General features: G+C 46.1%; 2 protein-coding genes and 1 non-coding gene across 10 annotated transcripts; 2 read left to right on the forward strand and 1 right to left on the reverse strand.

The window, feature by feature from the left end:
- Positions 1-272: 272 nt before the first annotated feature.
- TRNAR-ACG lies at positions 273-345 on the reverse strand. The gene has a single exon. It is a non-coding gene; the product is annotated as a tRNA-Arg (tRNA).
- A 115-nt stretch (positions 346-460) lies between these two features.
- Positions 461-9,039, forward strand: PRMT5 (protein arginine methyltransferase 5). 2 transcript variants are annotated; one of them, XM_006100074.2, is made up of 17 exons: positions 461-790; positions 1,399-1,517; positions 1,820-1,905; positions 2,081-2,215; positions 2,597-2,709; positions 2,845-2,894; positions 3,593-3,756; positions 4,208-4,369; positions 4,540-4,617; positions 4,715-4,773; positions 4,857-4,979; positions 5,066-5,241; positions 6,275-6,384; positions 6,634-6,727; positions 6,895-7,011; positions 7,217-7,281; positions 8,505-9,039. In XM_006100074.2, exons 1-17 carry the CDS (start codon positions 681-683, stop codon positions 8,655-8,657), a joined length of 1,914 nt encoding a protein of 637 aa, XP_006100136.1. In that variant the 5' UTR covers positions 461-680; the 3' UTR covers positions 8,658-9,039. The 2 variants fall into 2 exon arrangements, with proteins under 2 accessions (XP_006100136.1, XP_023619449.1); XM_023763681.1 differs by lacking the exon at positions 1,399-1,517 and having other exon boundaries at positions 658-790.
- Positions 9,040-10,523: 1,484 nt separating this feature from the next.
- Positions 10,524-22,947, forward strand: RBM23 (RNA binding motif protein 23). Of its 7 annotated transcripts, none has more exons than XM_023763668.1 (13): positions 10,524-10,710; positions 13,284-13,835; positions 13,986-14,061; positions 14,610-14,713; positions 15,289-15,333; positions 15,466-15,651; positions 16,597-16,650; positions 17,040-17,157; positions 17,252-17,404; positions 17,490-17,627; positions 18,007-18,072; positions 19,727-19,922; positions 20,008-22,947. In XM_023763668.1, the coding sequence occupies exons 3-13, from the start codon at positions 13,996-13,998 to the stop codon at positions 20,598-20,600; spliced, it is 1,719 nt and encodes a 572-aa protein (XP_023619436.1). In that variant the 5' UTR covers positions 10,524-10,710; positions 13,284-13,835; positions 13,986-13,995; the 3' UTR covers positions 20,601-22,947. The 7 variants fall into 7 exon arrangements, with proteins under 7 accessions (XP_023619436.1, XP_023619433.1, XP_023619435.1 ...); XM_014465483.2 differs by lacking the exon at positions 13,284-13,835 and having other exon boundaries at positions 10,525-10,821; positions 20,008-20,124; positions 20,222-20,466; XM_023763665.1 differs by lacking the exon at positions 13,284-13,835 and having other exon boundaries at positions 10,524-10,821.
- Positions 22,948-23,761: the final 814 nt, after the last annotated feature.

Consider the following 23,761-nt stretch of genomic DNA (forward strand, 5'->3'; position numbering starts at 1 on the left):
TTATTTACACTAACACACTAAGGCCCATACAAAGGCTATTTTAAGAGCACCAGCCATTAACCCAGGTTCGGATGTAAGTAATTACACATGAACCATCTTTGAATTAGGTAACGGAAAAAGCTGACATAAGATGGCCACAGAACTCAATCAATTTAAGTCCTGAAAATGAGGGAGAAGATAGTGAGGGAACATTAATATAAAAAAAATAATAAGGAGACTTTAGAGCAATAAGGAATTATCGCTTAGTTGCAATAATGAACTGCTTGTCTTTCCGAGCCAGCCAGGAGTCGAACCTGGAATCTTCTGATCCGTAGTCAGACGCGTTATCCATTGCGCCACTGGCCCTAAGACAATTGAGCTGGCTTCAGTGACAGTACTTCAAGCTCATATTGCAGGGTTTCATGGGACGTGTAGTTTCTCAACGACATTCTGCGAATTGTTGAGGCATTATGGGAGACTGAAGCTCGTCACGAACTAGACCCTGAGATTGGTCAATGTTCCGGAGCCACGCAATACGTCACTGTACAGCCCGCGGATTGGCCGGAAGGGTCGCTGGAGCCGGGGAAGATGCTCTGGTTGTTAGGGCGACTCGTCCCGCCTTCCGGGGCTCTTTCCCCTCCCGGCTTTGTGATTGGCTGCTAGTATTAAGGAATCCCGGCGTGGACTAGGCGAGGGAAAAGATGGCGGCGATGGCGGTTGGAGCTGCCGGTGGGAGCCGCGTGTCCAGCGGCAGGGACCTGAATTGCGTCCCCGAAATAGCTGACACACTGGGGGCTGTGGCCAAGCAGGGGTGAGGGCCCGGACCTCCGCGGGCGGAATGCGGGGTCCGAACTCGAGGGCGGAGAGAGGCAGACTAGTCCTCCCCGAGAGGCAGGGGTGAAGGGGTCGGAGTGAATGAGATGGGCTGCGGGTGGGTGGGCACCAGGACACCTTGGGGAGGGAAGCCTCGGGCCTTGGAGTGTTAGAAAAAAAACAACTTACTGGGTGTGTGGTCACTAAGTCCAAAAGTCGGGGGAGTTGCCAGGTAAACTCAAAAAAGGGGCGTACAGCCCTCCAAGGGCCCCGAAGAGCGGAATTCGTGTCTGAAAGTGGGAGGAAGTGTTAAGGGGGCGGCATGGGCAGTACTGGGGTGGGTCTGGATGTGACAGTCCTGGAAAACCAGTGGCAGGAGTAGGAAACCCACCTGGTGTGGATGCTCATCTTTTTTCCTCACTCATCTCTTCCATGGCTGTGTGTGGAGATGTTGGGGCACAGTGCCCCGAGGTGGGCCGAACTGAGGCCGCTGAGGGATGGTGGCGGCCGAAAGGGTTGTGCAGGATCCATAGCCTAATCCAGTTGCTTGGACCTCCGGGCACTGCTGCTCTTTACATGACGACGCTGGGTCTGTCACGGTTGTAGGTTTGATTTCCTCTGCATGCCTGTCTTCCACCCGCGTTTCAAGAGGGAGTTCGCTCAGGAACCTGCTAAGAATCGACCGGGCCCCCAGACACGATCAGACCTACTGCTGTCAGGAAGGGGTAGGGAGCATCCCATATAACCCTTAATTCCCGGAGGCCGTTCACAACCTCTGCTTTAGCGGAGCCCTCATTCTTCTTTCCCGGCTTAGCTATATTGATTAGTCCCTGGGATATAGATAATTCTTCTTCTCCTTGCTTACCTGCTAAAAGCCCTCGTTTCCTAATCTGCATCAGGCTATCCCGTACCTGTGATAGAAAAAGTCTTTGTCTCTCATCTCTATTCCCTGTTAAGAACTAGAAATTGAATGAGTACAGTGCCTAACCTCACTCAATCTTTGTCTCTCCTGGGTGGGGGAGTGCAGACTGGAATACCCTGATTGTGGGAAAGCTTTCTCCATGGATTCGTCCAGACTCAAAGGTGGAGAAGATCCGCAGGAACTCCGAGGCGGTAAGATTATTTGACTTCTCTGGATTTTTCTAAAGATCAGGTTTGTAACAAAGCTGGATGGAGAAAATAGTCCCCCCCCCCTCCCCCCCCTTATAACTCAGTAACTCTGATATAATGCAGTTAAAACTATTTGGGTTGCTAACTCTTAACCTTTTCCTCTTGATCTCCATTCCAGGCCATGTTACAGGAGCTCAATTTTGGAGCGTATTTAGGTCTTCCAGCTTTCTTGCTGCCACTAAATCAGGAAGATAACACAAATCTGGCCAGAATTTTGACCAACCACATCCACACTGGCCACCACTCCTCCATGGTATGGCTGAGGGCCTCCTTTCCTGCTGCATATTACGGTAGTCTGGGTGTGCTACGTACCTTCTTGTTCCTAGCCAGTCATTAAGGGGTACATTTGGCAAGAACTGAAATGTCAGTACTACTTGCCGCTGTCTAAAAGTGGTGAGCAGAGATTGATAAAAGATAAAGAATATAAAATTATTCCCAGAAACTTATGGTTGAAATATAGGACAAGGCTGATATTTATATAAGGATATAATGTACACAAACTACATGTACATGTAATCACAATGTTGGGGAAAGCATATAAATGGATTAACTTGAGGTCTGGATTAAAGGCTTTGAATTGAGAGAAGCTTTCTAGACCCAACAAATTCTAAGTAGGGTACTCGTTCATGTACAGTTCTGGATGCGAGTACCATTGGTGGCACCAGAAGACCTGAGAGATGATATAATTGAGAATGCACCAGCTGCACACACAGAGGAGTACAGTGGAGAGGAGAAGACATGGATGTGGTATGTCTCCTTTTGCTGCTGTACCAGGGCAAAGGGGAGGGTGAAGGGAAGTACAGGATGGAACCCATAGGATGGTCTCCTTGAGGTATGGTGGGCCATATTTGACGGTATTTTTCTGTGTTTGACTCTGGACAGGTGGCACAATTTCCGGACCTTATGTGACTATAGCAAGAGGATTGCGGTGGGTAAGTTCATGAAGATCCTAGGATAGGTATCCCTTTTCTGACCTGGAATAAGAATCAGGAGTTTCATATAGACTTGGCTGCTGGGAAGTTTCGCTCTTTTTCTGTGCCTCAGTGTGCCTTGCTTTTATTTTACTTATTTATTTAAATTCTCACCCAAGGATATTTTTTCCATCGATTTTTAGAGAGTGTAGAAGGGAGTGAGGAAGCGGGTGGGGGAGAGAGAGAAACATTGTCGTTAGAGAGACACATTGATTGGATGCCTCCCTGCATGCGCCCAATTGGGGCTGGAGAACCTGCAACTAAGTGTATCGGATCCACGACCCTTCATTCCAAAGGCTGACACTCTAACCACTGAGCAACCAGCCAAGGCTGCCTTGTCTTTTTTTTTTTTTTTAATGTATTTTTTATTGATTTTGGAGACAAGGGAGATAGAGATGAAACATTAATGATAGAGAATCATCGATCGGCTGCCTCCTTCCTGCGTGCCCCACACTGGGGATTGAGCCCGTAACTTAGGCATGTGTCCTAACTGGGAATCGAACCATAACCTCCTGGTTCATAGGTCGATACTCAACCACTGAGCCACACCGTCGGGTGAGGCTTCCTTGCTTTTACGGAGTAAATAGATCTTGCACAAAAGAGCAAGAAAAGGCTTCTTGTCTAGCAGTAGTTCACAGGTCTTTCTTTTCCCTGTGTAGCTCTTGAAATTGGAGCTGACCTCCCATCTAATCATGTCATTGATCGTTGGCTTGGGGAGCCCATCAAAGCAGCCATTCTTCCCACCAGCATTTTCCTGACCAATAAGAAGGGATTTCCTGTTCTTTCTAAGATGCACCAGAGGCTGATCTTCCGGCTGCTCAAGGTGGGTGGTAGAATGGTTCTAAAGGTTCTCCAGTGAGTCCTTTTGCCTTATTCCCATATGTGTGATGCTCTTTTTCCTGTGGGGCTGACTCCTTTCCTCTCTGGTTTCTGGAGAACGATTTCAGCAAAGTTGGGGGTTTTGAGAGGAAAAAGGCAAATGGCAGTGGAAGCCCCAGAAACATTTGAAAAGTTACCAGCTCTCAAGAGAACCTTTCAGAAGGTTTCACTTAAGAAGTTACTGCAAGGATTCATGGGGCTCTTTGAGCCAGGCTGATGCTTATATGGTATAGGAAGGCTTTATAAGTTAAGTTCATTGAAGCATTATGCTGCTTTTGTTGGTATTTGGAGAACTGCTGGGACTCGTTTCATGCTAGGACTCTGGCCATAAGCCATAATAATATCCCAGAATCTTGGTGTAAGGACTGTATCTGATGGGCTGACTTCTCTCACAGTTGGAGGTGCAGTTCATCATCACAGGCACCAACCACCATTCAGAGAAGGAGTTCTGCTCCTACCTCCAGTATTTGGAATACTTAAGCCAGAACCGCCCTCCCCCCAATGCCTATGAACTCTTTGCCAAGGGCTATGAAGACTATCTGCAGTCCCCACTCCAGGTAGGTCTGGAGGGAGGTTGAGGGTGGGGTGGGGAATGTCTCTTGAAAGTAGGTGTTTTAAAATCCTGCCAAAGCTCAGGCAACAATGGGGGGAAGGTTTTAGTAATCTGGTGCATTATTCTTGCCAGAAACTGGCTAACTTACTTTGCCTATTTCCCCTCATTCATCAGCCCCTGATGGACAATCTCGAATCTCAGACATATGAAGTATTTGAAAAGGACCCCATCAAATACTCTCAATACCAGCAGGTACAGTGTGGGTCCAAGATTGGGTCAAGCACAGGTCCGGAATGACTTAGGTGAGGATGGGATTATAGACATGAGGTCTTCTCTCCTTTCCCACCAGGCCATTTATAAATGTCTGTTAGACCGAGTGCCAGATGAAGAGAAGGACACCAATGTTCAGTGAGTAGCCTCCCCACAATCCCGGAGATTTGTGTGCCTACTTCTCTATATGCTGAGTCAGCTTAACTCTACCCCTTTCTTAGGGTGCTGATGGTGCTGGGAGCAGGCCGGGGTCCCCTGGTGAACGCTTCCCTGCGGGCAGCCAAGCAGGCTGACCGGCGGATAAAGCTGTATGCCGTGGAGAAGAACCCTAATGCTGTGGTGACGTGAGTAGCAACCCTCTTGCTGGGAAGTTTGTCCCCAGTGTCAGTTTTTCTTATTAGTGTCCTTACTTGTATCATCTCTGTTTTAGACTAGAAAACTGGCAATTTGAAGAATGGGGAAGCCAGGTGACAGTAGTGTCGTCGGACATGCGGGAATGGGTGGCTCCAGAGAAAGCAGACATCATTGTCAGTGAGCTTCTGGGCTCCTTTGCTGATAATGAACTGTCACCTGAGTGCCTAGATGGAGCCCAGCACTTCCTAAAAGGTGCCTCCAAGCTGGGGTGTACTGAGTAAGGGGATTGGATTATCAACTGGGAAGGCTGTGGGGGTGGGGGAATGGCGGATTGGGTGAGACAGCAACCTAAGAGGAGGTTACAGAGTTTAGGGGGAGGAGAGGTTGGACTTGGGCCAGTGCCCTAAGGAAATGAAGTAATCTCTCTGAACCTCAGTGTTCACATCTATAAAATGAGGGTAGTAGCCCTGTCTGGTGTGGCTCAGTTGGTTGAGTGTTGTCCTGTGCATTGAAAGGTCGCTGGTTTGATTCCCAGTCAGGACACATACCCAGGTTGCAGGATTGATCCCCGGTTGGGATCAATGTTTCTCTCTCCCTCTCCCTTCCTTTCTCTCTAAAATCAATAAAAACACTTAAAAATAAAATGAGGGGAATAGACTAGAGCAGAGACACTTAATCTGAGGTCTGTGGTCTTACCTGAGTTGCTGTGATATGTACCTTTGGCTTAGTTTTCATCAAGATCTCAGAGTTTTGTGACCTCACAAAAGTTAGCACTCATTTAGAATATCTTAGGTTCCTTCCAGGGTTGTTTTGTTGTTGTTTGTTCATTCTCACCTGAGTGTATTTTTTCCATTTTTTTTTTTTTAAGAGAGTGTGGGAGGGAGGGATGGGGGGGGCGGGGGAGAGAGAGAGAGACAGAGAATGAATAACATTGATGTGAGGCATTGATTGCCTCCTGCATGTGCCATGCCCATATCAGAGCCTGGGATCGAACCTGCAACCCAGGTACATGCCCTTGACCAGGAATCAAACCTGTGACCATTCGATTGCAGGCCGATGCTCTAATCATTGAGTGGAACTGGCCAGGGCAGTTTTAACCTTGTGTGACTCTGTAAATTAATCCGGAAGTGGAATCCCCTGTGACAGGAGTTGGGAGCGGTTGGCCTGGGGATGTGACAACATTGAGCTGCCTGGGTCTGTTTGGATGTGTGCGTTTGAGCTTTCAGTTCGTACAGATATACCATTTCCATCTCTTCGGAACTAATGTAGCCCTCCTGCACTGCAGATGACGGTGTGAGCATCCCTGGGGAGTACACCTCCTTTCTGGCCCCTATCTCCTCCTCCAAGCTGTACAATGAGGTCCGAGCCTGTCGGGAAAAGGACCGTGACCCTGAGGTAAAAAAAAACACACTCTCTTCTGGAGGACTCCTCTCTTTAGTTCTTTATTTTTCTACATTAGCACCAATTATTTTATTCCTCCGCAGATGGTGAGATAGAGGAGGAGTTGGGGATGTGGGAAAGTGGTCGAAATGAAAGTTTGTTTTCATTCTTTTCCATGTCCCTCAGACTTGAGCTTCTTTCCCTGAGGAAGTAGGCATCTCTGACCTATTTTCTCCAGTTCTTGCCCTCTGTCTCTCGGGTCAGGCCCAGTTTGAGATGCCTTATGTGGTACGACTGCACAACTTTCACCAGCTGTCTGCGCCCCAGCCCTGTTTTACCTTCAGCCATCCCAACAGAGGTGGGTTCCTGTGTGTCTGTCCTCTGACTGGGTGCGTAAGAGCTCGCCCTCCTAGTTTTTTCCCTTGCTGTCTGGGTCTGTCTTGTCTAAGCTTCCCTTGGTCTTGCTCTTACCAAGTTGTCTAGGACTTCTGGCCCTTTGTCACCCACACAACTTTTCCCGGACAGATCCTATGATTGACAACAACCGCTACTGTACCTTGGAGTTTCCCGTGGAGGTGAATACAGTACTGCATGGCTTTGCAGGCTACTTTGAGACTGTGCTTTATCAGGACATCACTCTGAGTGAGTTTGGGGCAGTGGATGATGGGGTATGAGCATGTACTATCTGGGCAGCTCATGTACATGTTTCATTTAGAATTACATGGAGCCCGGGAGTCAGAAATGGGGATCTTTGATTACTTGTTTCAAAGTAATTCAGAAACTTCTCAACCTAGTCAAAAAGCACTGTTATGGAGAACCTCAATTTTTCATTATTTTGTCCCCATAGGTATCCGCCCAGAGACTCACTCTCCTGGGATGTTCTCATGGTTTCCCATCTTCTTTCCCATTAAGGTAGGAATCGCCTTTAAAACTCCATAGGTTAAGTGATAACTTCAGCTGTTGAGTATGGAGAGCATGTCCTACTGCTCTCACGTGCTTGGATCCCAGTTGTAGATGTTGGGATATCTGCAGTGGCCTTCTCCATGGCTTCCCCACGTCTCCTCTAGCTGCTCTTCTATTTTTTACCTTAAGTAAGAATCACCTTTTTTTTTTTTTTAAATTAAGTTTATTTTACTTTATTTTTTTAAATATATTTTATTAATTTTTTACAGAGAGGAAGGGAGATAGAGAGCCAGAAACACCGATGAGAGAGAAACATCGATCAGCCGCCTCCTGCACATCTCCCACTGGGGATGTGCCCGCAACCCAGGCACATGCCCTTGACCGGAATCGAACCCGGGACCCTTCAGTCCGCAGGCCGATGCTCTATCCACTGAGCCAAACCGGTTTTGGCAAGAATCACCTTTTAAAAACTCAAATTTGATTGTATCTCTCTCCTGCTTAAAACCCTTCCCACTGTCCTCAGGGTAACAGTCAAAATCCTGACCATTACTTGTAAAACTTGGTGTGATTTGGTTTTAGCCTGCCTTTCTAGCTACTGTCCCCTTGATTACATTGCTTCAGTCCAGTGGAATGGCTTTTGGTTCCTCTGATACACCATCTTCATTCCTGTATCAGGCTTTCATACCTTTCTCCTTTGCCTGTAAAATTATTTGCTTACTTCTTCACCCAGCTAACTTATTTTCTAGGCTTCCTTGAACATTCTTGTCATAACTTTCTGACCTCCTAGACCCGTGGTCGGCAAACTGCAGCTCGCGAGCCACATGCGGCTCTTTGGCCCCTTGAGTGTGGCTCTTCCTAAGCCTTAGGAGTACCCTAATTAAGTTAATAACAATGTACCTACCTATATAGTTTAAGTTTAAAAAATTTGGCTCTCAAAAGAAATTTCAATCGTTGTACTGTTGATATTTGGCTCTGTTGACTAATGAGTTTGCCGACCACTGTCCTAGACTAAGTTAGCATTCTCCCTGTGCATGTTCACACACTGATCACATTCTAGATTATTTGCTTAATGTCTGGTTTTTCAATTCTGATTATTTGTTCTGATAGATTTCAGATAAACTTTATGAGGGTTGGGATGTCATGTTTTATCATTTTATTTCCATACCTAGCTCAATACATTGCCACATATAATTCATTAGCTGCACCCTAAAATTCCATCTTTCTTCTTACAGCAGCCCATTACAGTACGTGAAGGCCAAACCATCTGTGTGCGTTTCTGGCGATGCAGCAATTCCAAGAAGGTGTGGTATGAGTGGGCTGTGACAGCACCAGTCTGTTCTGCTATTCACAATCCCACAGGCCGCTCATACACCATTGGTCTCTAGCCAAGCCTGCAAATGTCCGGAAGCGGCTTCGGCTTCTGCTCCTATAGCACAGAAGGTGCACTACATCTGTGGGCTGCGATTTCCCTTGCCCATCAGAGAGGAGCATTTCACTCTGTTTTCCTGCCTTACAATCAAGGTGGGCAAAGGAGAATTAATTACAAGGCTCAAGCCACCAATCTGTGAAGACTTCAGGCCAAGGCATGAGGAATTAGTGCTAGATCTGAAACTACTCCAACAGGCACTCAGCCTCAAGCGCTCCCTGGAACAGCCCTGAGAACGTGCAGATTGAACACATTTTCAGCCCTTTCCCTGATCATCTCTCTTTCTGTTTTGTGTGGGAGGAAATACAAATAAAGTGAAGTTATGGCCTTTCCAGCTCCAATCCTGCTCTCCCTGCCTCTTCTTTCCCAACCTTACTTAAACCTAGACATATTTAGATCTGTGCCCTCATCCAAGACCCAAGAGTGTCCATCTGAGAAGCTTAGTGGTGCCTCTGGGACTTCTGGGTCTAGGTCTTTCTGATTAGCTACAGAGAGGTCTAGTCTATTAGGACCTGTGATTAGGCTTTTGTCTGGAGAGGAGGCATAATTTGCCACCATAGAGAAAGATGGGGTTGTATATAAAGCCAGCTTTCCTTCTACCTTCCTTAGCTACTGAACTGCCAAACACCTTTGTTACCTCTTGAGAAACAAAGCTGTCCAGGCATCTCCAGCAAGAAGCCACCTATTTTTGTTGTTTTGTTAATCCTCACCAGAACATATTATTTCATTGATTTTTTTTAGAGAGAATAGGAGGGGGGAGGGGAGGTGGTGGAGAAATAATGTGTGAGAAACACATTGATTGTTTGCCTCTAGCATGTGAGATGACAGGGCCAGGGATCATACCTGCAACCAGATATGTGCTCCTGACCAGGAATCAGACCCCAGACCCTTCAATGCACAGGCTGATACTCTAACCACTGAGAACACCAGCCAGGGCAACCTATTACTTTGGAATAAAATCATAGGGTTAAGAGTCCTAAGAGATCATCTAGTCCAATTCTTCATTTTATAGAGGAGGTATTTGAAGTTGGTACAATAATATAAAGTTAGTATTCAAGTCCAGGCTGGACATAGGTCCCCTGACTCTGGCTCTCTGGGTGTTAGAACCAGCTACCTTTTTGGAAGTCTTGGGATTGGGGGGTGGGCGTAAGTCAGTTCCATCCTTTCTGGTTAGAGGACTGACTGCTGCATGGAAGGAGTCACCTGAGAAACTGTCTCAAGTTCACCCTTGCAGGGTCAGGTGTGTGGGCTACTGATTGGAACTGATGTACCTGAGGTGTAGGACCAGACAAATTGGTGACAAGACCTCTTTCCCAGCTCCCAAGCACTGAGGGCAGGAGGCGGCGTTTGGGAGGGTTGTGTAGATAGTCCGTTCAGATGGGGATATGGAGTCCAGCATCTTTCCTGACGTGAAGCAAACGCAGTTCTCCACAAAGCTGTCCCTAGACGGACGTGACCCCCTTGACAAATCAGTTGGGGGAGCCAAGAACGTCTATTACAAGTCCTCGTTGGCTCCGCCCACGGCGGGTGGCCTGGTCAACCCGAGCTGGGAGCGGGGTAGGAGGTCCCTACGTCTAGTCTCCGCCTGGCTTCTCCGCCTTCCGCAAGTCATTTAACCAATGAGCGCGACGGACGGCCGCCTGAGGCCGCGCCCACTTTCCGGAAGTCTCGAGAAGCTAGCCAATCATTGGGAACTTCATGGTTGCCAAGAAGCATTCGAGTTTGGCTCCACCCATGCTTAAAATTTTAACCAATGAAATTCTGAACTTCGGACTGTTGCCGCGAAACCAGTGAAGTAAGTTCCAGCACCTAATGCTTTAGCGCCTGCGCAGATTGGGGACCGTCTGGAAGACAGTGCAACTACCGCCATTTTCCGGGGAGAGGAGCGGCTCCGGCTGCAGTGGGGCTTTTACTGCTGAGGCTCTGAACACAGCCGAGCTTCGCACCCTCCAACAAACCCGAAGGAGCAGAGAAGACCGGGGCCCTCCTACCCCCGCGGGGACCCGGAACTGGTGAGAAACCCTGAAACCTGGTTTCCTCGCGACGTCACCTATGCGTGACGTAGCCCCCGGGCGCCTGCCGCTGACGTCACAGGCAGAAAATGGCGTCAAGAGCAGAATGAGGCAAGCTTAAAGTAAAAGAAAATTTTTTTATCTTTCATTCGGAAGTGTTTGCTACCTGAATGTAGTCCACTGTCAGGACTTCAGGGATCGGCACCCTCGTGGCTATATCTTACCGAGGAAGACGCTGTGTCAAGGGTCCCAGTGACCCAAGGATCTCTGCCCAGGTCCCCGCAGCCCGTACTGGGGAGGGAGCGTAGACCCACGGGGGCCTGAGAGAAAACGGAGGTTCGGTTTTCAGCCCCGAGTGCCACCACCACTCAGAGAGGAGAGAATTGAGATTTCTTCCTTGATCTTCAGTTTCACGAAGGCTCTTCAGTATATTGGTCTCCATGGGCCTTTCCCTCTCTCCTTTTATGACCACACTTTCCGTGGCGAAAGAGGAGTGTAGTGAGCCAGGGATGAGGTTTCAGCATTGGGACACTGGCCCTCTCAGAGATGGTACTTACAGGACCATTTTTTTAAAAAAGCGTAGCCTTCGTTTGTACACCTCGTGGGGATTGTTTTTATCTTCCTCATTGTTCCTGTTATTCATTAAGCTGCCTTAGTTTGGAGATGTTGGTGCCAGCTCAGTGGCCGGACCCAGGAGATGGCGCTCCCGTCGCCCCTGGGACTCGAGCCCTTGGTGAATTGGCCCGAGCTGGGCTGACAGTGCCCCTCGCTCCCCGGTGCCCTGGCAGCAGGGGACCTAAGCACTGGCCTGAGTCTTGGCTGTGCTGTGCCAGGATCTGAGCATTGCCCGTGATTGTGGGCCCCTCACGTAGGTTTCGGAGCAGGGATGGCAGAAAGTTCTGTAGTGTTTTCATGATGGTTTTGAATGGACTTTGACCAATAAATTAGGACCGGGAGAGAGTTTGAAAACGAACAGCCTGAAAACCCATGCTATTTGGGACTGTAATGCTTTTAGGACACCCGAAAGCTATACTAAACCCAGCGAGATTACAAGTTTCAAAATGTGCTCATGTTGTATATGTCTGTGCCTAAATCAGTTCATTCATTTGTTTCTGAGTCAGGGTGAAAATTGTACTCCATCACTGGGGGCTCACGTATCAGCTTCAGTGAAAGATTTTGTGTGTAGGGTTACCCCTACCCTGCACTCGCACTCAACGATTCTTGAAATCAGAAGCATTTCATTTAGGGAGGAAAAAGCAGATTGTAAATGATGAAGAGGAACTTTGTGACACTTAGAAAATTTGTGTAGACTTGGCAGCCAAAATGACTGAAAGGAACAGTTTGAGGATTAAAAACTTTTCCTTTTAGAACCATTTTTCCAGAATAGATCAGATAGTATATATTATAATTAGCCTGGTTCTTGATATTTTGGAACATATACAATAAGGTATGGCTAATGGGACTGACTCTTTGATAAACCCATTGGGACATTAATTCTCTAGATAAGTACATTTAAAAATAGACATCATGATATACTTTGTAATTTTCTTTTTTTAAATTTTCTTTTAAGTTAAAACCATGAGAGAGAGCTAACCAATATAGTGGATAGAACATTAGACTAGGGTCAGAAGACTTTACTCACAAGTCAGCTCCTCCATTTGAATTTTGTGACTTTGGACAGTTCACAAAACTTCAGATTTTCATCTGTGCATTGGAACTGATATCTAGTTGTAGCATATATTACCTTTGATTGTTAAATAATGTAAGGTGTTGTTATTGTAAGAGATTGTGTTCACTGGATTTTAGACACACTATTTGATTTTGGTTTAATTTCCAATTTAAGCTTTAAATTTGTTTAAGAGCAATTTTTATTGTTTTACTCTTTCCAAGAATTTTGTCTCTATAACATGCCTAGCAATATTCAGTACTATAAATGATGTGTCATTTACATTACATCATCATTACTCTTATTTTCATATTACTTTATTATATTACTTACTTTTATATTTACATATAATTTTTATATTACTCTATTAAACCATCAAATAGACTATGGGTTCTGAGGGCAACAAGGACAGCATCGTTGGATGATGCATTAGCTACTTTAAAGAAGACAACGCTCTTATGGATATGGAAAGTTTGATTATGATTAACCTTAGCATAGATTCTTAAGATTAGTTGGAGGGGGTTTAGCTTTACTGAGGTATATAGTTGATATAAAATTACATTAAAGCATACAGTTTGATGGGTTTTGATATGTTTCATCCATGAAACATCACCCCAAAACTTTCCTGTGCCCTTTTGTAATCCTTTCCTCCTAGCCCCTCCCCACCTACTCTTATCCCTAGGCAACCACTGATCTGCTTTCTGTCACTACAGGTTAGTTTGCATTTTCTAGAATTTTGTATAAATGTAATCATACAATACATACTCTTTTTTGTTTGATTTCTTTCACTTACCATCATTATTTTGAGATTCATCTATGTTGTGTATATTGATAATTTCAGACTAGTAATTTTTGAATAAGTTTTCCTATTGGTTTTGTTTGGTATCTTCTGTTTTTCTTACTTAAGAGACCTGTGGTGGACACACTGAGGAAAGATGACTGCTAGATGTGAAAGCTTGGGGGAGCGAGAAGCCCACCCTGCCTGCCTAGACAGAAAGGCTTCACAGCGGAAGTGGTTAAGCTTGTCTTAATCGTATCTTTCTGAGTTATCTAAGCTAGTTGTTGTTTTATGAAAAATGCTTAATGCTGAGTTATCTAATTATTGATGTTTGGGAGGGGGATGTGGGAAATAGTTGAGGGCAAATCTGCATTATTCTGGTGTTGTTTTGTATTCTCATTTTTAGTCTTGCATCTATCTTTTTATTGGGAATATGTGCTTATTTCTATGATTTAAATTTAAACCAGTTATTTATTCAGAATTTTGAACAGTAGAATGGAGGCCTAGTGCTTGTTCATTGTAAAGTGAATAGTAACTTTGAGTACCAACACTTTCTTTTCACAGGATAGGACACGGTCTGTATTATTTTGTCTCTACCCAGTTTCCTTGTAGACCCTTCACCTATTCTAAGTCATCAAGCAGAAATAGTTCAGATCTGTAAGGTGCAAAAATAAACCTAGGGTAAGCAAATAGCCGGTACGATTCCTTTGGAGTTTATGAAACAGAGCTATGTTCTAAAGTCTGTTTCTTGGAGGGGGAAGGGAATGTGGTGTGCTGAAAGGGAAGGAAACATATTAATGAGGTTCTTGTGTATTGATATCCTCTCCTCAGATCTGCTGTGATGGCATCCGATGACTTTGATATCGTGATTGAGGCCATGCTGGAGGCTCCCTATAAAAAAGAGGAGGTAATATTCCCACCTCACTCCTGGGTTGGTAAGAAAAAGCAATTGTGGATCATTGGTCTCAACATTTTGTGAATTCTCTTTCTCTGCTTGTTTATTGTGTACAATGGCTATTCATAAAAGACATAGTCATTTAGTAAGCTATTCTGGAGATCAGTACTCAAGGGCCATGCTTTCAGAGTGGGCCCCCTAAAATGGAGGGGGGCGCAAAGGGGGTAGGAATGGGTACTTTGCTCATAGTTCTCAATGGTACAGTAGAAAGTCAGACCTATACCTCAGACCTAACTGACTTCTCATTCTCTTGAGAAATAGATGTTGAGTAGCTAAAGTTTTAACATCAAAAACTGTCCCTCTGATCTCTTCCTTTTGGGTAGTTTTCCTTCCTTTCTTCATTTATTTTGTTAGGAGGTCCAGATGTTTAAAAGTTGGCTAGATAATTGAGAGCTTTGATTTCATATGCTTTTTTTCTTGTCCACTTTTGTTCTGTGCCCAATGGATTCTATGTGTCTGCCACGTTGAACCTTGTGACATTTTTCTGGTGAACCCTTCAGGATGAGCAGCAAAGGAAGGAGGTTAAAAAGGACGGCCCTAGCAACCCCAGCAGCAGCACCGGCAACAGTGGCAGTGGGAGCAGCACCAGTGCGGAGGCAAGCAAGTGAGTGTGGTGTGAGGAAATGGGTTGGCAACTTAGGAAGGGAAGCAATCTTGTCCATTGGAGAAACAGCAGGAACAGAGAGGTACAATGGACACAGACAACAGGGGTGTGAGGGCATGAGTGGGGGGGAGGGCGGGCAATGGGGGGATAAGGACACATGTAATACCTTAATCAATAAAGAAATTTTTTAAAAAAGAACAGGGAGGTAATTGCTTCTAAGACAGCTTTTAGTAATGGCTTCACTGGATCTTGGGCATAACGGTGATTTAGTTTAATGATGTAGTTTAAGCTTTTCAGTGTAGATTTGTGGATCAGTCCCAGCATTGGTATATTTCATTTGAGTAAAATAGCAAGAAGACTCCTACTTTGGAAACACCAGCTTTGGCTGCATCAGATGCCTGACAGCATCCAGGCTGTGTATAAGTTGGTGTGCAGTTGCTGTGAGCTACTGCCAGATCATCTGGACTTTGGTCCTTTATTGCTTTCGGTTTCACCCTGGCCATACTCTCATTTCTTTTATGTGGGAGAGATCATGAAACCTTCGCAATAATAAGAATTTACATTGTCTTTCACAGGAAGAAGAGTCGGAGCCATAGTAAAAGCAGGGATAGAAAGCGCAGGTCAGTTATTCTGGGGGCTGTTGGGTTTTGAGAATTACTACAAATGGAAAGATACCAGGGAAAGCTATACATTAAAGGCCAGAAGAGGTTGGTTGGTTCTTTAACAAACTAAATAGTTGTTTCCATCTACAGTCGTAGTCAAGACCGTAGTCGAGACCGGGATCGGCATAGACGGAGAAGTAGTCGGAGCCGAAGTCGAGATCGGCAGCATCGTCACCACAGCCAAAGCTGGGATCATCAGCATAGTAGTGAGTCCAGAAGTCGGGCCCCACGTCGTGAGAATCGTGTGCACTACAGGAGTCCACCACTTGCCACTGGGTATCACCTTTTGCTAATAAGCTCACCTTTGTATTGTAATCTGGGTAAAACGATTTTGCTGTGGTCCCTGCCTGAGGATGCTTATGTCCCTCTGTGATAGGGAGAAGATCCAGTTATTGCAGGGGTGGTACTAAGAATTCACATGTCACCCTGGCTGGGTGACTCAGTAGTTTGGAATTTTGTCCTATATACCAAAAGGTGGATTCAATCCTGGTCGGGGTGGGTACAAGAGCCAACTACTTGATGTTTCTCTCTCCCCCTCTCTCCCTCCCTCCCTCCCTACCCCCTAACCCCCCTTTAATTTTCTCTAAAAAGAAAAAGTAGCCCTGGCTGGTGTGGCTCAGTTGGTTAGAGCATTGTCCCATACACAGAAAGGTCGCAGGTTCAATTCCTGGTCAGGGTACATACCCAGGTTGTGGATTCCATCCCTGGTCAGAGTGTGTGTGAGAGGCAGCTGATTGATGTTTCTCTCTCATTGATTTCTCTCTCTTCCTCTTTCTCTCTCTTTAAAATCAATAAAACCATGTCCTCAGGTTTTTTAAAATTCAATTTTAAAAAAATCCTTGGGCAAGGATTTAAAAAAAAAAAATTCGCCCTAGCTGGTTTGGCTCAATGGAGAAAGTGTCGGCCTGCGGACTGAAGGCTCCTGGGTTTGATTCCGGTCAAGGGCACATGCCTGGGTTGCGGGCTCAATCCCCAGTGGAGGGCGTGCAGAAGGCAGCTGATTGGTGATTTTCCCTCATCATTGATGTTTCTCTCCCTCTCCCTTCCTATCAGAAATCAATAAAAAAATATATATTTTTAAAAGTAAAAAAAAAAAATTTCATGTGTGAGAGGAGGTGGTGAATGGGATCTGGTTTTCTCATGATGGCAGACTCAGCATTGGTTCAATGTGAATAAAGTTGGGTGATACAGATTTCACTTTTTTTGTTCTCTATTCCTTAGGCATAGGTATGGACACAGTAAGAGTCCTCATTTCAGAGAGAAGAGTCCGGTCAGGTAAGTTAATGATGAGCACTTCTTTAGGTGTTGTGTGGTATGAATAAAAAGCTCTTTGAGCCCTGACTGGTTTGGCTCAGTGGATGGAACGTCGGCCTGCAGACTGGGGGGTCCCAGGTTCGATTCTGGTCAAGGGCATGTACCTTGGTTGTGGGCACATCCCCAGTGGGGAGTGTGCAGGAGGCAGCTGATCGATGTTTCTCTCTCATCGATGTTTCCAACTCTCTATCCCTCTCCCTTCCTCTCTGTAAAAAATCAATAAAATATTTTTAAAAAAATAAAAAGCTCTTTGAGCCAAACTTTAGGAATGTGTGGTACTTGAGAGTAGCTGGAAAACAAAGACCAAGTATTGGGTGGAGGGGGGGGTCTTAGTAAATTTTACTCTTTAGGGAGTCAATTGATAATCTGAGTCCCGAGGAGCGTGATGCCCGAACAGTTTTCTGTATGCAGTTAGCCGCCCGCATTCGGCCTCGAGACCTGGAGGACTTTTTCTCTGCTATTGGCAAGGTAACATTTCCCCTTTTAGTTTCCTTCTTAGTACTCTGTCTTTTATCCACCCCCTTCTATACCCAACTTAGGATTTCCTTTTTCCCCTGGATAGGTTCGTGACGTACGTATCATCTCAGATCGGAACTCACGTCGTTCTAAGGGCATTGCCTATGTGGAATTCTGTGAAATCCAGTCTGTGCCACTGGCCATTGCGTTGACAGGGCAGCGGCTGCTGGGGGTGCCTATCATTGTACAGGCCTCACAGGTGAGCAGGCTGAGAAACTGATAGGAGAAAACAGCTTTGAAGGTAGCAGGTGTGGGACTTGACCCATCATTCCCTCCTTCCTCAGGCTGAGAAAAACCGACTGGCAGCCATGGCCAACAACCTACAGAAAGGCAGTGGTGGACCAATGCGCCTCTGTGTGGGCTCCCTGCACTGCAATATTACCGAGGACATGCTCCGGGGCATCTTTGAGCCCTTTGGCAAAGTGAGTAGAAAGTGAGGAAAACCTCTGAAGGGAATTGGAAAAAGTGGGGAGGGTGAGTGTTCCTCTTCATTCTGCCTGACCATGATTAACCCACAGCATAGCATACATAGTAATGGGCATATGGGTCCATGCTTGGACAATTAGGCTCCATCTCTATTCAGTAGACAAATGAGTCAGCACCATGAAATCAAGGTCCAGATTAAGTAAGATTAGTCAGAAAGGTTGTTTATGGGGGGCGGGGGGGGGGGTGGCCTTTGTCTCTTTTTTAAAAGATTTGGAGAAATGTAGAAACTGGGAGATATTTAGAATAGTCTGGGTAGGAAGGGTCGAAGGTGTGACTTAGCCAAACGATGATTAATAATTTCTCCCTATTCTACAGATTGATAATATTGTCCTGATGAAGGACTCAGATACAGGCCGCTCTAAAGGTTATGGTTTCATTACGGTAAGTCTCTAGTCTTTCTTTATTTTAATTTGGGTTTGTCTACATGTCTGATTTTGCAGTTTAGCTTCATCCTCCTCCTTTAGGAATTGTCTAAATCAGCAGTCGCCAACCGGTGGTCCACGGACCACTGGTGGTCTGTGAGGTCCAAAAGGTTGGTGACCACTGGTTTAAGGAAACCTTTGGAACAGCAGTTGCTAACCGGTGGTCTGTAGACCACTGGTGGTCTGTGAGGTCCGAAAAGTTGTCGACTGCTGGTCTAAATGACCCATAAACCCTGGTGCTGAACCTTGGACTACTAGCCTTCTGCCCCTTGAGATGAGTGCCTTGTTTGAGATCTTGGCTTTGTTCCTATACTCTATCAGTGTATGGGGGTGTCCAGGAGTTCTCCCACCTTCCCTGGGGCTGTAACATGCTCTTTGGGTAGTAGTTATGGTTCCAGGCTGCAACTAAAAGGTTGGGGGTATGAGGGAGGTTAGGTATGAGCTTTTATAGACATGCTTTATAGAATTGACATATTTTCACGATGGGGTGGGAATCGGAAGTTATATACTTCCCTCTTGTGCTACCCTGTTTGAAGTAGGTTTTTCCATTGAGAAGTATCTTTATATTTAAATCCCACTATAGGGAGAATAGTGAGGCCACCTAATAGTGGTCAAGTCTCATCTTTTCCTGACACTCCAACAAAATTGTTTCCAATTCCCATAACTGGTTCTTCTAGCCCCATGTGACTCCAGGCTGAGGACTGGCTGCCAGCCACAAAGTCTGATAGAAGCTGATATTTTCTGGGCTCAATCCAGGCAACATACACCCCACAGTTACCTGCAGGGCAGAGGGGAGGTAGGTTGTGTTCTATCATGGCAATTGCTTACCTCAAAAGTATCCAGTAAAGGCAGGCCACCTATACCACATGCCTAGGAACTGTCAGTACCACATGCCAGGCCCTAGGGCAGGTAATACCAGAGTAAACAAAGCCAGCTGTGGCATTCCTGGTAGCAAGTATCTTTTCTAGCTCCCTGTGTGACTCAGATTTGGAAAGGCTTCTATGGGGCCTTTTTGCCCTTTTGTTGCTGCATTTAGGTCAACACCCTTGACTCTTTAAACAGAAGACTGGGAATCCTCTTTATGCCAGGCTGCTGCTGATGAAAGGGATGAGAGAGTTGAGATCCTGTGGTCAGTGGGTTACTGAGTCAGCAGTCCTCTGGTGGAGGTTTGGTGCAGTTTTCCTTTCAATACCAGGATGTATTACTTCCTAAGGCTGGGCTCTGGAGGCCCAGATTCCTTCTCTTAACTGAGAATTTAAACTTACTAGTTGTAAAGGCTCAAATAAAGCCTCGGGAGTCTTAGCTCTCAGTCTGTCTTACTTCCGTTTTATATCCCCATTTGTGAGACAGCCTGTCAGGCTAGGCTCCCTACAGATAATAGACTTTTTACATTATTAGATTTTTAGTGGAGCTCAGAGATTGAAATCAGTTGGAAAAGTTCGTTTCAGAGATCAATTTTAGGGGGATCTGAGGTCAAATTCCCTGAGAAAGAAAAGTTTGTGCCACAGCAACCATGCAAGTTTCCTGGGATAGTAGGTCTAGGAGTGTTAGTGGGGCTTTGAGGGCGTATCTCTGGCTGAGAAGTGACTGATAATGGCCTGGGTTTCTTGTAGTTCTCTGACTCTGAGTGTGCCCGACGGGCCCTGGAACAGTTGAATGGCTTTGAGCTTGCTGGTCGACCTATGAGAGTTGGCCATGTGACTGAGCGACTGGATGGTGGCACAGACATCACTTTTCCTGATGGAGACCAGGAGCTGAATCTGGGATCAGCAGGTGGACGTTTGCAGCTCATGGCCAAATTGGCAGAAGGTAGTTACTCTTCAGAGTGAAAAACATGGGGTTGAATTGTAGATTGAGGGTTGGGACTTAACCCCACTTTTTCTTTACCTTTTAGGCTCTGGGATCCAGCTGCCAACCACAGCCGCTGCTGCTGCCGCCGCTGCCCAAGCTGCTGCTTTGCAGCTGAATGGAGCAATTCACTTGGGGGCCCTAAACCCAGCAGCTCTGACTGGTAGACGTGGACTTGGGAAAGGGATAGATGGGCTGGGCCTGGGAAGAAGGAATGCTCTGTGCTCACTGACTCACTTTGCCTCTTCTCTCTGTTCTAGCTCTGAGTCCAGCCCTGAACCTTGCCTCTCAGGCAATTGCCTCCCAGTGCTTCCAGCTTTCCAGCCTTTTTACCCCCCAGACCATGTGAGTCGCGGGACCTCATTCATTTTAGACTCTGGTTATTTTCTTTCGTTTTACTTCCATTTACCTCTTCTCTTTGTCCCAAGTAAATCAGTGGCACAGTACATTGCCTCCCTATGCCTCTGGGTCCTGCCACTCCATATCTACCATTCTACGGCCCCTTCTATCCATTTTGTGGATCAAGCCATCCTGAAGCCATGGACATTAACTCTGGGGGAATTGGGGTCACCCTTAGACACCAAGAAGAGCTCCTGCCCATGGACCCACTGGGAATGGACTCTGCTGAGCAACCACTAGTTGAAGAGAAGAGAATTATTGAACACCTGTTTCTCCATGTATACCATCTCCTGGGATGATCTTCATTGCCCTTTCCAACCACCTCTTAGTGATTCCTTGATTCCTCCTCTGTTGAGAAGGCTTTAGGGCATTAACTGAAGGAACTGATTTCTTTTTGTCCCCTATACCTTTACCCTACAATTTTGTCAAGGAAAAACCCTTAAGCCCTCTGGTCCAAGAGGATTTTTCAGTTTGGGGGCTGAACCTTGAAGGTGCTGGCTTGATGCTACAAGGGCCCTGGAAGATAGCTTGGACATGTATGTGCATTGTAAAGCCTGCCTTAGACCTCAGTTTGGGGCCAGAACGACTGTGGGCTCTGCAGTTTGCTGGGAGCTATAGAAATGATCTATCCTGCCAGGTATTTTGGATGTCTTAGGGGCATTCAGGAGTTTAGTGAAAGATGGGGTACCTTTCTAGTATCTTCCATCTTCTTTTGTATAGTTAGTTGTCCTTCCTCCCAGGTCCTTCCTTTGGTCCAGGAAGAGGATGGTGGAGAGGCTGCTACTCTCCACTACTTCCGACGTGCCTCTACTGTGGGCTCCACCCCAGCGCTAAAGCCACTCCTGTCCCCTACTTGGGCACATATGAGCCCTTCTCACTGGACTTTATATCCTTGAGTCTGTGTACATAAATAATATATATATATAAACTTTGTACAAAAGGCAAGCCTTGCTGTTGTGGCTGCTGCCCATGTGTGTAGTCTCAGTCAGTTGTGCCTGATGTTAACTTCTAATGAGCCAAAACCACGAGTGGTTGTAGGAATATAAAACAATGCCATTGTGTTTTCTTTATTTTAATGGTATCTAACCTTTAGAAATAAAACAGGACAAAAGGTGCATACCTGTATACAGATACACTGTCTGTATCTGCATTATACTTTCTGCCCCTCGGTCTCCTATCTGTCTTCATGTTAACTATCTCCAAACCTACCTGCCCACTGGACAGACTGCCAGGCTCTGTCTCTGTGCCCAAGGACAGATCTTGTCTTTCCACCAGATGGCAGTGTGACATTCTGCACCTTTCTTGAGGGTTGTATGATCTGGAGCAGCGGTAGCCAACCTTTTGGGCGCCAACCTTTCGGACCTCACGGACTACCAGTGGTCCACAGACTACTGGTTGGCGACCGCTGATCTGGAGGACTTAAATATCAGAGAAGTCTTCCAAGCTCAACATTCTTACCATTGGCCTCCATACTGCCTTTAGCCCTTTTTGTAGTAGGAATCCCAGTCCAATATCCAAAGGGATTTGGGCATCATACATCAGCACTCTTCAGGCCATAAGCCATCTATTCTCCCAGTCACCTCAACTCTTGCTTTTCAAATATATAGCTCTGCCTGGGACAACACAGGCCTGGGACCAATGACTTCCAGGGAGCTGAGTATTCCAGGAATGGCCCTACCAAAAGGGTGGTACCCCTTCCTCTGCCCCCTTTATAAGGCTTGTAACAGACAACTGAGTCAGAGCCTGGCTTACCAGCTAGAAATCAGCCAAGAGGAGGAGGTCTGAGGTTCAGGGGCAGGGCTGGTGGGGCTCCTTCATTCTTTACTGGTCTCTATGGCAACAGAGTGTTAAGACTTTATTATCTTGCTAAAAATATGGATAATTGCTGTTAAGTTTTAATTTGTCAGCTCTCAGACTTCTAAAGCAGAGTGATGGTTTTCTGGTGATGTTTACTTCTGGGGTTGCTTTTAACACAAGTATTAAGTACTTGAAGCCTGTTTGTGGTATAAAAGACCACTGGGACCCAGGACTAGCTCTTGGTTCTTCTAGGCTGCTGCAGTCTTGCTGCTTCTGTTTTGCTGCCACCCCCACCCCTTCCCTAGTTTGCTCTCTGAACCTGGGGGAAGGGAAGGAGGATGCATTATTTTTAGGTAGGAGCAGCTGGCTATGGCCCAGTCCCCCTATAGTTATTGATTTGCTGCTAATGCATCCTGAGAAGCACAGCGCAGACCATTTTTGTTAGTCATCCTGAAGATATGGACCAGGCCTCCTCATGGCAGTCTCTAACTCTTCCAGAACTATAAATACCCACAGGCCTCACCTCCCTGCCCTCCTCAGATGGACCCCCATCTGCTTGTTGTTGTTTTTTTGCTGTTGGTTTTGTTGTTAATCCTCACCTGAGGATATTTTTCCATTGATTTTTTTTAATTGTCTGAGTTTTATTGAAGACTGTCCAGTTGTGAGGCAGAAGGAAAACTGAACACAAGTTAGTTTTGTTGCCGCTGTTTTTAATGTCCTTTGATTGTCTTTGTAAAGGGCCTCTGGGATGCCGCTGTTCCAGAATCAGATCAATAAATCTTCACCTGGGCTCCTCTGTCTTTACTTGTGCTGCTCCCTCAGCCTGAAATGCCTGTCCTCTTCCTCCCCATCGGCCAGACATCCTTCTGACTCAGCTTAGAATGTGACTCTTCCAAGAAGCCTCCAACTTCCTGCAAGTTCATCTCATCTCTGTCCTACTCACCCCTGTCTTTTTCTCCATTGATGTTTAGGGAGAATGGAAGGGAGAGGGGGGAGGAGAGAGAGAGAAACATTGATTGGTTGCCTCCTGCTTGCACCTGACCAGGACTGAGGATCGAGCCTGCAACCGAGGTACGTGCTCCTGACCAGAATCAAATCTGGGACCCTTCAGTCTGCAGGCCGACACTGTATTCACTGAGCCAGTTGGCTAGTGTTTCTTTATATTCCTATTCCTAACAACTTTGGGCTTCCTGCACTTTGGCTCCTTTAGTTCAGTTCTTCCTGGCCTCCTGGTCTTGCCTCATACATCCTCTTGCTGGGAGAGAGACAATGGTAGAAGTGAAGAAACACTGCTTCTCTAGTCTTAACCTATGTAAGGTGACTAGTGGGTGACAGCCGTGTCACTGTATGACTCAGTGCCTAGTCATTCCTCTATTGGGAGTGGTTGGAGTGGAGAAAAGGGGGCAGTAAACAGCCTCTCTGGGCCCAGCTAAAGGTAAAAGAAACCTCCCTCAACCTCTCCTGCCTGAGCATGGTGGCAAGGATGAGGGGAGAGGGACACTGACCAGGATTCTTTCCCAGCATAGTTGGAATTTCCCCCACCAGTTCTCAATTCATAATGTGATTTTCACCTGACTTTTGGCTTATCCAGCCTATGCTTTTGT

This window comes from Myotis lucifugus, unplaced genomic scaffold (assembly GCF_000147115.1).
Source record: "Myotis lucifugus unplaced genomic scaffold, Myoluc2.0 scaffold_297, whole genome shotgun sequence".
NCBI lineage: Eukaryota > Metazoa > Chordata > Mammalia > Chiroptera > Vespertilionidae > Myotis > Myotis lucifugus.

What these genes read in the sequence shown, in the direction of transcription:
- RBM23 (XM_023763665.1), top strand. Translation starts at nt 10,751, where the DNA reads ATGCGTGACGTAGCCCCCGGGCGCCTGCCGCTGACGTCACAGGCAGAA. An exon ending in GGCGTCAAGAGCAGAATGAG is followed by an intron (nt 10,822 to 13,985) that starts GCAAGCTTAAAG and finishes TCCTCTCCTCAG; the next exon opens with ATCTGCTGTGATGGCATCCG. An exon ending in TTTTCTCTGCTATTGGCAAG is followed by an intron (nt 17,158 to 17,251) that starts GTAACATTTCCC and finishes TCCCCTGGATAG; the next exon opens with GTTCGTGACGTACGTATCAT.
- PRMT5 (XM_006100074.2), top strand. Translation starts at nt 681, where the DNA reads ATGGCGGCGATGGCGGTTGGAGCTGCCGGTGGGAGCCGCGTGTCCAGC. An exon ending in TAGCAAGAGGATTGCGGTGG is followed by an intron (nt 2,895 to 3,592) that starts GTAAGTTCATGA and finishes TTCCCTGTGTAG; the next exon opens with CTCTTGAAATTGGAGCTGAC. An exon ending in AAAAGGACCGTGACCCTGAG is followed by an intron (nt 6,385 to 6,633) that starts GTAAAAAAAAAC and finishes CTCTCGGGTCAG; the next exon opens with GCCCAGTTTGAGATGCCTTA.